This window comes from Carassius carassius, chromosome 23 (genome assembly GCF_963082965.1).
Source record: "Carassius carassius chromosome 23, fCarCar2.1, whole genome shotgun sequence".
NCBI lineage: Eukaryota > Metazoa > Chordata > Actinopteri > Cypriniformes > Cyprinidae > Carassius > Carassius carassius.
Window position 1 is genome coordinate 18,481,237 of NC_081777.1, and position 18,223 is coordinate 18,499,459.

Consider the following 18,223-nt stretch of genomic DNA (forward strand, 5'->3'; position numbering starts at 1 on the left):
TCTAAGGGATGTAAATCTCCTCTACACAGATTGATGCCTCGTCTCTGATTTCTGCATCAGTGATGGCTGCTCCATGTGCTTTAGCCATCTCCAAATTGTCCTACCCTGAAACTGAAAAGAACAAGTTCACATCTGAGAGTCAGATTAAAGTTGATGGCGGGTGGGTTCTCCTGTTGAATATGAACTTTAGGATTCTTAATATTGTATGTTGCATGTTAAAATGTTTTTGTGTATGTGTGTGTGTGGTCAGTGGTGAACAGAGTGTCTTGGAAGCTGTCAGTGGTGGTGCCTCTGCATCAATAGGACTTGTGGCCAACATTGCTGCTAACTTGATAGCTTTTCTTGCCATTTTGGACTTCATAAATGCTACTCTGAGATGGTTGGGAGGCATGGTGGGATACCCATATGTCACTTTTGAGGTGTGTATTATCCAATCCCGTGTGGCTTTTTTGATGTTCAACATCATTTATATACATGTAAATATATATGTGTGTATTACAATTCAAAAAAAGTTTGGGGACTTTTTTTCTTCTTCTTGTGCTTAGTATAGGGCTGCATTTATCTGAGTAAAAAATGTAATTTTCTGAAATATTAATACAATTTAAAATAACTTTTCTATTTTGAATTTATTTTAACCCTCTGAAGTCGATTAATGCGTATACGAGTTATGAGGCATTTTCTCCTGATAACCCCTAAAAGAACTTAAATTACACTTTCAGTTGAACCCAAGTCATTTATTCATGTGATGGCAAAACTGAATTTTCAGCAGCCATTACTTCAATCTCCACAAAACATTTCTATTTGAAATAGAAATACTTTGTAAAATCATAAATGTTTTCACTGTCACTTTTGTTTTAATTAATTTATCCTTATGCTCTATAAAAATATTATTTTCTTTTCGAAAAAACAAAAACATACTGCCTCAAACTTTTGAATGATAATGTACTTGCATATTACATCAAAATGAAGGAGACATAATCATAATCCTTCATTTTTAAAAGAGTTGTTACCTTCATCTCCTCAGTTGATCTGCTCTTACGTGTTTATGCCGGTGACCTTCATGATGGGAATTCCATACGAGGAGTCTTTTACAGTGGCTGAACTTATTGGCACTAAACTCTTCCTCAATGAGTTTATAGCCTATGAGAAGCTGTCAGTGCTCAAAAACAACAGACTTAATGGCATTTTAGAAGATGGTGTAGATAAAAATTGGCTCTCAGTAAGTAGTTATGCAATGTCTCATCAAACTGTGCATAAATACACTGTTAATAAACATAATAAATAACCAAATGCATAATCTGAAAAGTACGTTGTCCAAACTACTTACAGATTCGATCAGAAATCATCTGCACCTATGCACTGTGTGGCTTTGCTAATTTCAGCTCTCTTGGTATTATGATTGGAGGCCTGTGTGAGTATCTAGTCAAAGCACTTGTATGAAGTGTGCTTTAATGATTTAAGTGCTAATAATGTCTTTATGACTTCTTATGACCATTGTTCAGTATCACCTATTTTTGTAACATATCATTTACTGATTTTTTAAAATTATTATTCCATAGCCTCTATTTGTCCACAAAAGAAGAGTGTCATATCTACTTTAGTGCTCAGAGCCTTGTTCACAGGCACATGTGTTTCCCTGGTCAATGCCTGTGTTGCTGGTAAGCAATCTGTATTTATTAAAAACACAATTTATAATTAATCAATAATTTAGCAAACATTTTTATTAAAAGCAGCTTCCATTACACATTAAATGGATAGTCTCAATGAAGCCTTTCTCAAAAACAGAACAGTGATGGGTTATGAATTGCCCAGGTTTAAACCTTTAACCTAATATGAGTAACCCCCCATCTGGTGGTTTTGATTAAATACAATCTGATATTGAGTTAAGTTTAGCTTTGTTCTCCCTGTAGGTATACTTTTCGTTCCTCCGTTGGACTGTGTGGATCTGTTTCAAAATGCAGACTTCAATAATACTATACCTAACATTGAAACTTGCTGTCATGATCTTTTCAAAAGGTAAGGAAAGAGAATATTTTGCACTGATTGTAGTGATCTGAAAGCACTCTGGATTGAATTGTTTAAAGGAATAGTTTACCCAAGAATGAAAATGTATCTGAAAATATACTCTTTAGGCCATCCAAGATGTAGATGAGTTTGCTTCCTCGTCAAAACAGATGTGGGAAAAACATTTTTTTAGCATCACATCGCTTGGATCCTTTGCAGTGAATGAGTGCCATCAGAACGAGAGTCCAAGCTGATAAAAACATCACAATAATCCACAAGTAATCAACATGAATCCAGTCCTTTTAACTTTAAACTGTTGATTCAAACTAAAATTTGAGTCCTCTATCGTAATATTGCTTTCCTCAGTGAAAAAAGTTGTATTTTTTTATTCAGAAGAGAAATATGCACTGATCAAGCACTGCTTAATAGCAAAAACAGTTCTAAACGAATATGTTGTTGTTGGATTTTGGACTGGAGTATTGTGGATTAGCAGATTAATTGCAGATTATTGTAATGTTTTTTCAATGAGCTGCATGTACAGTCCTCTTTCTGAAGGCACCTATTCACTGCAGAGGATCCATTGCCATTGTACTTTTTTTTTCTTTTTTTTAAGTTCTGGGTGAACTGTTCCTTTAATCTGTGAAATATTTATTTAGACTGCATCAATATAAAATGTTTGTTTGTCTGCAGCACTATCAACAATGGAACAATTTCTTTCGAGGGCTCCTGGAGTGAAGTGAAAAATGCAACAATTTATTTTGCAAACTGTTGTGGTCTCTGTCAGGAAACCTGTTTGTCTGAAGTTTGTCCAATGGGTAACGATACAACAATGCAGAAAACACCTTTGAGATAAATATTTTGACATTATTAAATTCACACATTTTGTAAGTTAATATGATATGTATCTGCAAAGTATGTTTGATTTTATTTGGTCATACAGCCATTCATACATAATTTCTTTATAGATGTAACAGTGTGTTATTATAATGCATGTGCAAGTATTTTTATGTTCTGTAAATGCTGTAAAAATTTTATCAAATTGGTGTTCTTCTATCTTATGTAAATATTATAATCATTTTTGTAATTTACATCCAGTGATGTGCTTTATATCAAGACATGCTCTGCAGTGTTTCATTCAGGAGAAAAGCATAACCAAATTAGGCCATAGGGCTCTTTGGTGAGGCATGCAGTTTTTAAGATATGAAGCAATGGACTTAGTCTTTAGATGGTAAAATTCAAGTTTCTGTTTCCCTTTACACATTTATTTTACAAAAAATTAACACAACACAACAAATACTACAAACATACTGTATACCGCTAATCTTTTCTCTCTAATCTACTGTACATTACAATCCATATCATTTTTATAATATAAACCACTAAACAGACCATAGTATGCCCTATCTTATCATGCCTGACCACTATCTGTGATAACCCTTCATATACTTTCATATACAATGTATGTATATTATAAATCTAAACAAGTACTCCATGTATATTTTCTAAATTAGTTTAGCATGAGCCTTTTATAGTGGTTACTTAAAATTTTGAATGGGGTAAAAGGTTTAGATAGCTACATTTATTCATTTATTTGAGTTATTTGCATTTAACATTCATTTCAAAATACGAAAACCTGTAAACAATAAGCATTCAAACGTTTGGGGTAAGTCAGAACTATGAATGTTTTGAAAGTAGTCTCTTATGCTCACAAAGGCTTTATTTAATAAAAAAAATACAGTAAAAACAGTGATGTGATGGGGAAAAAATTGTCAAAATAGCTGTTTTATATTTTGATATTTTTTAAATATATTCCTATGATGGCAAAGCTGAATTTTCCTTTTGTCCTGCTTGATATTTTTGTGTAAACTGGTAATTTTTATCCGAATTCTTTGATAAATATAAAGTTAAAATGTACAACATTATCTTTTGTAGCATTATAAATGCCTTTACTGTCACTCTTGGTCAACTTAATGTATCCTTGCTGAATAAAACTATAAATATTTGACTCCAAACTTTTGAATGTTAGTATAATATATGTATAGTCCATTTGTGAGAAGTAAGAGGGTTTCAGAGACAGATGACGCATGAACAGTCCAAAAGGTCAGTATAGTAAATGGTTTACTGTGACAATGAAGCACATGATTCCCCCGCTTCTAGGAGACACGTTTAAGATAGAAACACATCTGCATTGATTATGACACTAATACTTTGCCCATATACAACCAATATCGGTGAACTGGTGTTGCAGATTAATGGCCATTTCCTTAAAAGCAGAACGATCCACTATAAAAAGCATCTCAGTGACAGCTACGAACAAAAGCTGCATTTCTACACAGCTGAGACACATACATCACAGATGTTTGAGGAATCCTTGAAGAGTCCCTCTCTCACGCTTCTTTAGTCATATAAGCTTGACATAGGAACATTTGAATAAATCATAAAGTTCCAGAGTCTACCTGAAAACATTGTTCATCTGTCTACAGGCAGCCAGGATTAGTATTTTTCTTCAGCCTTAAAAAGGGGATTGCCTCAATTCAGCTCTTAAAAATAAAGGTTCTCTCAGGAGGTATTGATTGTGATTTGATAGCTGCAAAGCAGTTCACAGTAATATTAAAAATGGCCATACCCCTCTGGTCATTCACCCTTTTACTATCCTTGTTTCTATATAGCCATTTATTCCTTATTTGTTGCATTTTAGACACTATGTGCAAAGACAATTGACAGAATCTGTTTACAGGAAGCCATTTGTCCTGTACAACAGTAGCTATAGATAATTACACAGGCTCCAAACTAAAGTTCGGTAAGAAAATCTAAAAAGTATGCCGTAGTTGCTTTGCATGTTGTTTCCAAGAGCACTAATCCTTCTTTCTATCTCATCCTGACAGTTTTTGGGACCTCCACAGCTTTGTGTTTGGTGGTGGAATTGCTCTCCCCAGCTTCACCTGTCTTTTTAACCACTTTGGGGCTAGATGTGCCTTTCCTGGTGGACTGTGGGCTTGTTCCTTTCTTCTGAACCTGAGGGCTGGATGATCCTGTTATGGCCCTCTTGGCCAGTAGAGGGCTCCTGGAGGTCTTTATTTTAGGCTGTTGTAGAGATTCCGTTGGTTTTAAGGGTCTTAGGCCCAAAAGTCCACAGTAGTAATTACATTGATGTTGAGTAATGAACTGCTCGATTATCTTTGGAGATCCCTTATCTGTGAGGCCTTGATACCTGCAGCAGACATAAAAATATTAGTCTCTCCAAAAGAAAAAAAAAAAAACTGAAGAAGAAGTGAAAATATAATCTCGTAGTAAAATGTACCAACCCTTTAGATTTAGTAACAATTTCAATGCTTGTAATCTTTGTATCGACACCTGAAACGCACACAAGAGTTTATATTATACAACTATATTAATACATATTTACGAATATTTTAAAATATAGTACTTACTCAAAAAGTACATGTGAAGTAAATATCTTTTTACCTTCTAACCGAGTAACCAGGAGGTTTCCATTGGTCCATTGATGGATCCAGTGCTGGAAAGTGCAACACTTCTGCTCCACCTCAGAGTTGGCTCTGGCGATCAGTCTTCCTGTGCTGTCCATCAGACAGTATTTCACATACACACCATTCAGATCAGTCTCTACTGAAGCATATGGAATTGTATTGGCAGGTCGATACATCAAGTGAAGCGGGATGACTCTGAATTTATTTAGGAAAGCAAAGAAGTCTGAAATTAGATAATTTTGACATAATCTCTTATTTGTAGCCACATGCATTGCATAGAAATGCTTTTTAGTCAATTTTACTTTATAGACCTACTCTAATGAGAATCCAAAGTTCTCAATCACTCTGGCCTCAGCTGCAAATATTTTGCAGTACTCCCGAACGGTATTTTGGATTTTACAGCCCTGAGGATAAGAAGAAAGGAAACTTTACTTGAAAAATATCTACACTGAAAATCTCTGTGGTGAAAAATACACAAGCTGCTTTAAAAAAAAAAAAAAAAAAAATACAATTATAATACAAGCTCTAAAAAGACCATAAAAATATATGACTTGTGTACTAATGACTGAATATTTCAAATATTAATTAAATTAATAAATAACCACTTTCTCCAATGTTTTCTTTTTATAGTTTTTCCTGTGTCTGTATAACTTGTAAATAGTGATCCACTAAGACTCGAACCTGTTTGGTGATCTCTAGATTTCTCTCGGCCAGGTTGCTCTCCTCCTTGGCTCCATATGCAATGGGATTTCTTACTTTAGTGATGCATGTGCTGCCTGAGTCAAAGACAGGGTCCAAACCATAGATGACCTTTGCCCTGCAGGTCTTGTGTACGCATCCCTCTCCAATCTGAGCCTCTGCCGTCATGATGCGACCAAAGAATTTATCACCCCAATAACCCGAGTCTGCCAGGCCTTTGGTGAACATCATTGGTGTCATCTCAATCTCTTCTCCAACTGAGAAGACAGAAATACAACACAGAAAATTCAATATAGGTAAACAACAAAAAAACTATTTTTAATTTGTAGAAATAAACACACTAAAATTACACCAGAAGTCGTACCTTCTAAATCTTCCCTTAAGAAAAATTCTGACAGGACTGCCCAAAAAAAGAAACAATGTCAAAGTGAACATAATAAATAATACATTAGCAGATTTCTGTTTATTAGTGGACCAATGAGTTATAAATTACTGTCTGTGCTGAGTAGGTAATCTGTTATGTCAGTCCCATATTCATTCTTGATTGAGCAGCCATATACTCCACAGTCTCTGCTGGAAGCCTGGACTATGGCCAGGGCCACTGGACTCTCATCCCCAGCACTGAGAGAGATAAAGAGAGAGAGAGAGAGAGAGAGAGAGAGAGAGAGAGAGAGAGAGAGAGAAAGGAAGATATGTAAATTAAATGGAATCAAAATTATAAAGTAAAAGCATAGTAAATGAACCAAGCTTAAAAAGCTGAAGAAGTTATTAATCTTAAATACATATACACATACGTACATACATATATACATAGTGTAGCCTACACTTTTTACAACCCTGTTTTATGCTGTATTAATGTAAAGTGGCACAAACTTACAGCCACTTGAGGGCAGTGTGTTACAAACACAAGCACAGATGACGCATTTTAGGGTGTATGCGTGCGAGCAAGGCGTCATTGTGCCGATACAGCACTGTGAGAAACAAATTTAGATTTTAATATCCCCTGATGGTGCAATTGGGCAGTGTTGGGTTACACACTCTCTGACTAGAGCCTCACCAGTAACAGCTGTTGTGTTCATGGTCAAATACAAATAAGTGAATGACAAGTCCACAAGGTAGTTAACAATATTGCTAATAACTTTTCAGGTTTACAGCATTAAATGCTTCTTAGGTTATAATATGCAGTGAAATGTGCACACTGTCATAGCGAAATAATTTTTATATGTCAACATTTCAGTAATTTGTTCAAATATGTAGAAAAATGCTTGTAAGGTGCTTTATCAATAAACTTTTCCAGGTTGTGTTGGTCTTCTTATGTTTTCCATAGATTTACTGCATTCAAATTGTTCTAGCAACAGTAACTTCAGTCTTTTTCATTCTGTTGTTTTAAGCTTGGTTTAGGTTTTTTGGCTGTGTTAAAAGATTACAGGGGAATTTACCGTCTTTCCATCTCCACAATTTCCTCTTCGTCTCTGTACCACTTGATGATGGAGTCACTAAGAATGTTAAAAAACTGGCACCACAGCTTCAAGTGGCCCGAGGCATCTGAGAAGGGCTCTCCCCTAATCTTGCGGATAACCTGAGGAGCTGAATGGAAATAGGATCAAGGGTAACGTGACAGAGGCAACAAGTTAAAGATATGTAGTGTTTACTCTTCCCCCACATCAGTTGTCCCCCTACATCTTGGTGTCACCATGATAATGTCTGAACAGTGCAAAATTAGAACACTTGCTTAGAAATAAGGAGAATAACTAGAATATTAAGAAGGCTTATGTTGGTACCAAACATTAGTGGTATCAGAAATTGGGGGCTTGTCCAGGATCTGAACCTGTCACATCTGGCATTTTCTACATTTTGATATTATCAGTATCAGTCAATACAGATTGACCAGGTAACAGAAATTGTTATTTAATTCTTGTGCAGTTTTGCACCATTTTTTAATAGATATGAAATATCTCAATAGGTTCCTACTGCAAAAAACTGCAATCAACCTGTATAAAAATACATATGTGTTACCTTTGAAGGGGTCCAGCTTCTCCTTTTCTGCTGGTTTGCTTTCTGTCTTTGTGCTGTCTGTCACCTCTGCCGTCTCCTCCTTAGGTTTTGGCACATCCAGCGTGGCCTTGCGTCGTGCCATCAAAGGCGAACATTTTTCTGTGGGTGGTGTTTGCTGCCCACTTTGAAGTTGCAGGAAAGCGGCCCTGCGAGCCTGACTGGGCGACATATACGGACTATCCAACTTACCCTGCGTGTCAGATCCCTCATCCTCAGACTTGGTTTTGGCGAGATAGATTTTTCGGCGTGCACCAGAAGCGAGCTCCTCGGGGGTGGCTGAGGGTATTAGGGTGAGACTGTCTCGTCGCTTCATCTTTGGGCTGCTCTCACAGGACAGAGTGGATGTGGGTGTGCTTCCTCCACTCTCTTCCCCTTTCTTCTCACTTCCATCCACTGATGCAGCTGAGGTGGACCCCTGATTCTCTAAGTTTGGGTTATTCTTTGCCATTAGCCTTCGCAAACTGGCAGGACTTAGTGGAGGGAGTGTAGGTCCCACAGGGGTTGTTAGGCTAAGTTTCTCTATGGAAGGTTTGTCTTTTTGAAGCCTGTCAGATTCAGGTTCTACCTTTGTGTCTTTCAGCTGGGGAACCTTATCTGGGTCTTGGTTAGTAATACTAGGCAGAGTTTTTTTAGACATATCAGGACTCAACTGGGACATGAGCTGCTCTTTTGGTTTCTTGGAAATAGCAACTAGACCTTGTTGATTGCTTTCACTTTTTAGCATAGTAACTGAAGTCTCAGAGTCATGTTTTTTGTTATCGGTCTGCCTTTCTGCATTAATGACAGAAATGGGAGGGATATCTTGTGAGATTACTATGCCTGGAAGTGAGGTGTGACTTTGAACAAGAGTTTGCTCTTGTTCAAGAGTGGTTGTGTTGTCATCAGCACATGCTATGTTGATTATAGGGATATTACGGTCATCTTCCCTGCCCCACCCAGTGTTGATACTTCCTTGTTCTACCCCACCTCTCACTCTTGCTTCTAGATTTTGTGGTTTAATTTCCTGTGTTCTCTCCACAGAAGGTGATGACTGAGTGTTCCTTGCCACACCCAAAAGATCTGGAATAACTAAGGCACTGTTGGAGGATAATTCACCTGATGCTCTAGTGGCATCATCCATTTGTCTTTCCCTTTCTCTAAATATCTGTGCCACCTCTTGTGTTAAAGGTTGCATAACTCTCTCAGTCTCTAATTTCAGAATTTCACTTCTAGGTGCAATAACAGGTTCTTCACGTTTGACTCTTTCTGGCAATGTGACCTTGATTTCTGGGATGAGTGGCGTAGATCTCTTTTTTGCTACATTCTTAATGACGGTTTCTCTTGTATCAGGGAGTATTATGATTGGTTGGACTGCTGATTGGTCCTTCTCAGTGAAACGTCTCTCTGCTTGTGCTTTTGTAAGGAGTTTTGGTTTATCTACTTTGTATGGCCTCAGTTGAGTTTCTATAACCTCAGTTTCACCTCGTCTTGGACTTTTGGGGATCTCCATCTCTGGAATTACAACAGATGCCTCTGTCTCTGGAACAAAATTATTGTTTCTCTTAACATCATCTTTCTTTGGTTGACTGGAGTCATCCTTTCGTTTTTCAGCATTAACATTGTCTTTTTCCTCAGTGCTTTCCTCAGTATTTTCTTCACCACTATCTTTTCCCTTTTCTTCAGCACTCCTACCCTGACTTGGAATGCGTTCATTATGCTCCATATTAAAATCGTTCACTTTAGCAGAGTCAGCTGCAACTTCTTTATTCTCTGTGAAACTAACATTTAGTGCTGGCATTGAGATTTCATCTGGTTTAAAATCAATTTCCGTTGCACTCTCAGACACAAGAGTGATGAAATCCCCTTCTTGACTTAGCTCCAATGCTGGCAACAATGAATTCTGATCATTCATTTCATATCCTCTGTCAATCACTACAACTACAGGAAGGACTGACTCTTTTATGACAAAGTCACTCACCGACTCATTTTCCCCTGCAGTGTAAGATTTCCCTTCTATTGCATCATTCATCTCCTCTTCATTTTTTCCTGTCAGGGAACCTCCCTCTAGCATTTTCGTAACACTTTCCTCCTCCATATGAGGAATTACTTTCTCGTTTGGCTCTTTGCTCTCTTCTACTCTCAGCTCCGCTGACTGGGACTCAGTGTGCACTTCGATAGGGACAAAGTCGGCAAGTGGGGAAAGCTGAGACTCTGGCTGGCTCTCACAACACTGCATGCTTTCCAGGTCTGCCATGATGAGGTCTGTCAGGGGGGCAGCTGAGCCCCTCTGTTCCTCTAAAATATGCATTTCCTCAGCACCTCGCATGACCTCATCCGCAGGATAGGTAAATTCCAGACTTTCAGTCTCGAATGGAGGATTGGACAAGCCCACAGAACCAGGAACATCTGTGTCACTTGGTTTAGTATGGTTACCTGTAGCCTTAAGACATAAACAGTTGCTGGTTAAATAGGTAACTTGTGGGTTTATAACACTGAATTCACTGCACAGATTGTACAGTTTTAGATCATCCTTTTGGCATGCACTAGATCTTGATGTTTACAGAATAGGATATTAATTATGGGATAGTAATAAAAAAGTGTAATGAATCACTTTTATGCTTGGATTGATTTGCTCCTAAGACCATAAAATCAATAACTGAGGAAGAAGTTTATTTTATATGATCATTGATGTAAAGTATGTCATGTTTTTGATATCAAATGTTGTATTTATTGAATAAGCATATATCTTAACAATTTTTTTGGTCATTTGGTGTGTTTACTTGTTTTTTAAGCTGTTATATTTGAAACTATCTACAAATTTGTACTCTCAGACTACCAATCTTGTGCAATTTTCTTGTGCAAGGAAAAAAACATAATATTTATGAGCTGTCAGGTCAACTTGACACCCCTGTATGACTAGTTAAATATGATAAAACTCACACCGCAGAAATCACATTAGTGAAACACTTAATATTACTGAAGTTTAAGTAAATGATCAGTATACACCTAATGCCAATGTCTAATAAAATGGGTAACATTCTAGCTCAGGAATAAATTGTGATGTTGCCACAGTTCTTTGTTTCGTTGTGGAAATTGATATACTATAGAGACGTGAATTGTTTACAATATTTTGAAAACGGTGAATTTTAATTTCATGAGAACTTATATAGTTGAAACTATATATATAACTATATAAGTAAATTTAAACATATATATCTCCCTTTCACTTCCCTTTTATAACCATATTACATTGTATATTCCATATTAGAACATAATCAGTTCACACTGTTATAATGTTACAATTACTGAAATATATAACTGTAAAAAAAAACTGAAAATGGAGTGGCATTTCAGTAGTGGCAGAAGTAGCTTGTCACATTTATAGACCGTTCCTACAAGAGCTTTCTTTTAACAGAAGTTCCTCTGTTGTGATTCAACACGCAGAGTTCAGATGAATGTGCAGGGTTCCTCTAACTGACACACCACAACAACTAACATTAACTTCCCACGAGACTTTAGGGTGGTTGCACTTCCACATTACATAGGAAATAAAACAGCTGAATCTGTTACATGCCAGGTGCAACGTTATCACATGTTTGTCCTGTCTGAGACTGTAGAGCACATGTGAATCAACTAAAGGTGACATTCACCCTGTTGTCTAACAAACATGATTATAATACTAGCATTTAGCAGCGACTGGTTTTAAGCGATGATGCAATCACTGTGGTTCCACATGCCTTTCTAACAGCCTCATTTCTCTCTAATCTTCAGGCATGGCATTTTAAAAATCATGTGAGGGCTCTCATGTGAACATGCTTGCCAAGAAAGAAGCTCAACTACTGTCCACAGTTGCATGCACAGCAAGTAAACATGTTTGTAATAAAATCTAAAACCAAAATGAATAAAAGGGCATCTTGGGCATGTAATCATCCATTATACATAGAGAGGTTCTACATGAGTTTCAAATTTTTCAGTAACTGTGAATTGTCAGCTGACTTTGGTTTCTCTGACATAATGTATACAAGTTTAGCAGTCAGTAAACTCTCTTTGTATGGTAATGCTTCTCTCAGCACAGATTACAGGTTTATTTTAAGACATGAGGAACCAAAGAATCTGGAAAATGTGAAGAGGTTCTGTCTTCTTGTCTTAGTGTCCAGCAACTGTCCTTCATCCTGTCCTGACTATCATTAAAACACATCCATTTAAAGTCAACATGATTATGCATCCCATTTCAGGTCGAATACTAGTTGGTCCCATTGAGTAAATACAATTTCTAGAAAATGAATTTGTCATGTTTTCTTATGGGATTATGTTGTTCTTAAGGTCTGCTGACGCATGAAAATACATTTTCTAACTATTCTAGATAAGATAAAAATCCAGTTAGTCTGACTCATGCTCACTCACTGTGTATTACTGATTGTTAAAGGGCCAGTGGCCCTTATTCAAAGTCCTGGGAGAGAGCCGTAAATAAGACAAAAGCAGAGCTCAGAAGCTGTGGTGTTGTGAGAAGCTGAAAAGTAAGGGTCAATATTTTTATTTTATTTTTTAAAGAAATTAATACTTTTAATAAGCAAGGTTTAATATTTCACACTGAAGAATGAGTTATGAATTCAGATTTGGTATGACAGCAATAAATATATATATGACAAATATATATAAAAAAAATTATACTGTAATAATATTTCACAATATTACTGTTTTTATTGTATTTTGATCAAATAAATGCAGCATTGGTGAGCATGAAAGACTTCTTTCAAAAACATGTAATTTTAGTTGAGTAAAAAAAAACTGTTACACAAACAAATATTTTTCTTAAACTGTTATGCTTATAATATAATATTGTTCAACATTGTAATTAAAATTGTATTTAATTAGAAAAAAAAAATTTTAACTAGTGCTCTCAGACTTTATGCCCCGCTTTATTTGTGTACTGTATTACAAACACTGAGAATGCAGTTTTGTCAAGAAAATAGTCATTATAAGAACAATGCTGACACTTTCAGTCCTTACATGAGAAGTTAAAGAGCAAATAATTTCAAAGCTGCCTACTGTGTTCTCTTGGGTATAGTTAGTGTCATCATCTTGGCTATGGACTGGTGTAATTAAACTCAAGTCTTGTCGCACAAATGTGCTCTCTATAAATAACTCCCATGTGCCATGGTGCAGGAAGCCCTGTGCTACAGATGGACAAAACCGGCAGGTTGTCAAGTGAGAGGTGTGATGAACTCACCATGAGAAGAATAGATTGATCAATCTGCTGGACTTCCTCTGGACTACTCTCGTCCTTTGGCATCTCATTCTCCCCTACAGAAAGTCTAAGTGTTGCTCCAATACTCTCAACATGCTCTCTTTCAGGTGTGGGAGACACATCCTCGAGTTTGTTTGTATGAAATTCAGAAATATGTTCAGCTGAATTGGAGTTTATGATATCATTAAGGACAACTGAGTCTTGCGTTTGTGGTAAAGGCTTTGTTTTTACTTCCAAATCCACCATTTGAGATGATTCCTGGGCCAGCTTTGGTGCCTCATGCTCAGAGGCCTTATTATAGACCAAAGACTCTTGAGGAGGTGTTTGTGAAGGAGGGAGATGTTGTGGAATTTCTTTTTCTATGATAACTTCACTTGTTCTCTTTGTGGTTTCTGTTGTCTCTGACTTCTTGCTTTTGCCAAAGAATATGTCCTTCAGGGAGTGAAAAACCGATGTTAGAGCTGACTTGTGTTGAGTTTCTGGCTCTTTGTGTGATGCAGCTTTGGTTGAAGGCCCAGATGTAGCTCTCTGGTCTTGTTCTGTGTGTCTAATTTTCTCTCGTTCTCTCTCTTTGGATCTCTCTCGTTCTTTCTCCCGCTCAATTTCTCGTGATCGGTTCCTCTCCTCTTCTTTTAATCTTTCCCTTTCCATCTCCAGCTCTCGTTTATTATCTTGGACAGGTCTAACATCGACCTCCATGATCTCCAGTGACTTTGCAGAACTCTGATGTTCCTCAGCAGCTTGTGACTGCACAGACTCAGCTAAGTATTTTGCCAGGCTCATTCCTTCATTAGCATCCTCTTGTTTTCTGTTGCTCTGGGTGGGTTTATTAACACCCACCTTATCAAATCCATTGGTAATACGCATCTTTTTTTCACCTGGTTTCTCTTTGGCAGACTGCTTTGTGGTGACCACCTCCATTGGATCGCAGATACGGCTGAGTTTCTCATTACCGTTCTCTGTTTTCATCTCTGTTATTCCTACAGAAGCCTGTACCGTGATATTATCAGACTTATCATCTATGATTGCAGACTGCTCTTCATCTGTTCCTTGGGAGGTCACGTTCTCCTCTCCATCCTGGGTTGTGGGAGAAGAGCTCAGGGTGTCGTTCCCAGCAGGAATCCTACGCTTTCTTAGTAAGCGTTCCTGGTTAATCACATTTAATTGTTCCTTCTGCATGTTCTCCTTCCCCCGACGTCGACTCTCTTCCAGCTCTCGTCGCTTGGTCTCAGCCTTCTGTTTCAGTTTGGCGAAGAACCTTTGGTGGATCAGGTACTCACTCATGGTACCCACCTCCAGCACCCCAGAACAAGAGACGATGCCCTTACTATTCCTCGCTGAGGCCTGATAAATGGCTGCATCATCTTCTGTACAGCTGCCAAATGAAGAAATGTACTTAATAGTCACTGTGTAAACAATAAAATCATTGATTTGGATGTGAATGCATAAAATGTATTTCTTTAGAATAAGCAGTCAGGTCATACTTGTAGATGTGGAGTGTGTGAATTTTTCCATTGCGAAATATTTCATATTTGGGAAGACCACAATATCGATCTAACTCCATGTCATCTTTGTACCAGGTCAACTCAGGAGCCGGGTAACCTGTTGAAAATGTGAGTAAAATGAAGGAAGTTTGCTCTCATTAAATGGAAATAATGGTATTTTAATCTTTTACACTTGCATTCAGTTTTTTCATTTATTTTCATAACCATAAAGAAACTTACCTGTGACCACACAAGAGAACTTGACATTGCATGTTTCTGACACTGCCTTTGATTTTATGGTGGTCTCAAAACATGGCTGGGTCTCTTCAGTCAATTGAGCCATGACTGTACATAGTGTACTCCTGGAAATGGCCAATACATATTTGTCAACTCATTAATCCCCATTTCAGGAATGCTTGTATACATTACATAAAATTAATCCAAACATTATTATATAAATCAGTAGTTTGCAGACACGAAAGTGTATTATTAATATAAGTAGTAAAACGTAAAATTATAATTATCTGTGTGATTGGGAGGAAAGGCTGCAAGGTATTAACAAGGTGAGATGATATCATTTTAGACTTATAATATTAACATGTAAAAGTTTGTTTTGGTATCATTTATAGTGGACTTTTTCATGTACAGTATACAGTGGTTATTTGGGTGGGTCACAGTATTGATCACGTTGCAATCAAATGCAATTGGCTTCAATTTGGTATTTCTGAAATTGTAAAACAAACCAAAGCAGAAAGGCATTTTGGGGAGTAGAAACTGTTATTTGAAGTGTAGTTAGTTTGGGATTGACCTTTTGAGAAGCTTTTATTACCTCGACGGCCTGTAGTTTGAATACCTGTGAGTTGAAAAGCTATTTAGAAAAGAGTCAAATCAACGTGACACTCATCAGACAAGAACATCTAAACTAGGGACTAGTCACTGTGTGACCCTGATTTTAATCACAGCCAGGAGCATCTGTAATACATCATACAGTAAACGCTGTTGCTAATGGGGAGAATGTTGTGGTCTCTCTTAGCATAACCGTGGTTGAGCCAACACAATACAACTAATATGGAAACCATAGTTATTTCAGTTTTTCAACAGCAGCAAACGATATTAAATTGATAAAATTGTGATTTTTATTTAAGCTGACATGTGCTAAAATGGGATCTCATTTAATAAAAATGAAAAAAGTATCAGAATAGGAGAATAGTGGCACATAAAAACCAATGATTATGTTCTAACCATTAATTATACCATTAATATTCCATATCATTTAGATACATTTTTGACTCTATTTATTTCACGAATGTCAATGATTAGTAAAATACTGTTCACACAATTAATTTCTAGACCTAAAAACCATCATAAACCTCAAAATCAACATCCAAACTGAAGGTTTGGATAACTGACACAAGCAGAGAGGCTTTTCACAATCAAACAAGGCAGAAAAACACCCTCAATCAAATTTGATACACTTTTACCTGTTTTCGGGCCGAACGTTGGAGAGGTAGTTGCGGCTCTCTGACCTTCCGCTTGCCGATGAAACATCCTCCCCATTTTGGCTTCCCGATCTCCCATTTCCAGAGTAAGAGCGGGTCATGGGCCTCCTGGATGTCATTGTCCAAAAGAAATAACTTCAACAGTCCAAAAAACCCACCAGTCTCTTTAAGTGGGGTCTCAGTGTTTCTGCAGGATAAAATTCAGGTCGGTCTCTGGGCGATTGGAACCAAAATGTAAAGTTCCACTTTGTAGCTATTTGGCGAACAACTGAAAAGCAAAACATACAAATCAATCAAACTAAGAAATGCAAATTCTGAAAGTAAAAACAATATTAACAATATGTAACCGAAATTTTAAAATATAGTTTAAACAGAACCATTCTGTTTTTAGGGCAGCTAGTCTCAACAAGCCAACCATTTGAACAGAGAAGTTATAAATAGGAACTGCTGTCTGCTAATTTCAATTTGGTCAAACGCACTAGTTTGTATTTGATTTCAAACCAACACATATAGTTGAAACTTTGAATTTCTTGACTAAACAGCATAACACTTCAAGAACTCACCATTAGTATGTTTCTTTGCCTGTTCTTTGGAGCCTGCTGTCCCAGTAGCACTAGAATTGTCAATCACAGCAGAGCATGTGAGTTGCCAGCAGGACCCTATTTATAGTAGGCCTACAAATAGGCGCAAGAGCAAATCACATTTTCCACAACTAGCCATTGCTCTGAAGCCAGTTGAAAGAAGCGTCCAAGAAAAAGACAGCAAATATTTCCAAGTGCAGGTTAAAAAAAAAATATCCTGCTTTAATCATTCCTTATCCGCCAGCCTTATAAAATCCTGTAATTCTTTCTGTGACTGACTGATTGTCTGATATACATAAACACATAGAAATGGCCCATGCACTGTGCGTAGAAATTTAGCCAAATGCATCTAGTATGTGGTGTGGTGGAAGTCATCTGATTCAAGTGGCCCTTTGATGACAGCTCTCCGGACAAGCTCAAAGCATGGCCCAGGTTTAATTAGGACAGCCCCCTTCAGTCACTCTGTCTGTACACCCTCCCCATAACAGTCAACAACCACCGGTCATGTGTCATTTCATCATTTTCCAATCATAAAAGGGCTCTGATTACATAATGTCAAGCAACCACTCTCACAAACATACCGTGCGTCATTCAAACAAGAGATGAAACACAAATAATAATAAGTCACACACAAGTCACACGCAAGTAACAAGTCATTCAATTAAAAAATAATATTGAATTGTTATTGTTTAATAAGATTTAAGAATTGCAGAATACGATTTTAAATGCAATGATAAAGTGCCGAGAACATATAGAAACAGAAAATAAAGCAAATATTTCAAAACTGTAAGTGTATCTGTGATGTTGTAAAGGGTAAAGCCAGTCTAAGTTTTTGAAATATTGCATCACAATAATCAACTAAAGTATATCATCTTTTAACTATATCATCAAACAAATAAATAATGTGCCATTCAGTCTCAAGTCTATATATATATATTTATATATATATATATATATATATATATATATAGGAATCGACTTGAATTGTCTTGGAAGCCAAATTATAAATAGTATTAATTATTTTTGTATATATTTTTTTACATTTTTAAATATAACATTTACCTAAAATAAAAAAAATATTATTTAATATAAACTGATTATGTTGTTTCTAGTAAACTCATATAGGCTATACCTACCAATAATCAATCATCTGTCCAGCTCAGTATTGTTAGTTGCTTTCAATATG

General features: G+C 36.8%; 2 protein-coding genes across 5 annotated transcripts in view; one reads left to right on the forward strand and one right to left on the reverse strand.

Annotated features, from left to right (window-relative positions):
• Positions 1-3,750, forward strand: part of LOC132101423 (sodium/nucleoside cotransporter 2-like) — a 67,846-nt gene extending 64,096 nt beyond the window's left edge. For both annotated transcript variants that reach the window (XM_059506371.1, XM_059506372.1), the window contains 7 exons: positions 30-160; positions 251-419; positions 1,025-1,219; positions 1,330-1,411; positions 1,560-1,658; positions 1,911-2,016; positions 2,695-3,750. In XM_059506371.1, coding sequence (XP_059362354.1) covers positions 30-160; positions 251-419; positions 1,025-1,219; positions 1,330-1,411; positions 1,560-1,658; positions 1,911-2,016; positions 2,695-2,857 — 945 coding nt within the window. In that variant the 3' untranslated portion in view covers positions 2,858-3,750. The remainder of the gene's footprint in view (positions 1-29; positions 161-250; positions 420-1,024; positions 1,220-1,329; positions 1,412-1,559; positions 1,659-1,910; positions 2,017-2,694) is intronic.
• A 355-nt stretch (positions 3,751-4,105) lies between these two features.
• On the reverse strand, positions 4,106-17,437 carry alpk3a (alpha-kinase 3a). Of its 3 annotated transcripts, none has more exons than XM_059506361.1 (15): positions 17,020-17,437; positions 16,439-16,724; positions 15,787-15,810; positions 15,198-15,319; positions 14,958-15,075; positions 13,456-14,848; positions 8,208-10,665; positions 7,631-7,778; positions 6,685-6,812; positions 6,556-6,591; positions 6,174-6,448; positions 5,808-5,896; positions 5,470-5,687; positions 5,310-5,358; positions 4,106-5,215 (listed from the first exon to the last, which is right to left on the reverse strand). In XM_059506361.1, the coding sequence occupies exons 2-15, from the start codon at positions 16,573-16,575 to the stop codon at positions 4,873-4,875; spliced, it is 5,538 nt and encodes a 1,845-aa protein (XP_059362344.1). In that variant the 5' UTR covers positions 16,576-16,724; positions 17,020-17,437; the 3' UTR covers positions 4,106-4,872. The 3 variants fall into 3 exon arrangements, with proteins under 3 accessions (XP_059362344.1, XP_059362343.1, XP_059362345.1); XM_059506360.1 differs by having other exon boundaries at positions 15,787-15,825; XM_059506362.1 differs by lacking the exon at positions 15,787-15,810 and having other exon boundaries at positions 17,020-17,436.
• Between the last annotated feature and the right edge of the window lie 786 nt (positions 17,438-18,223).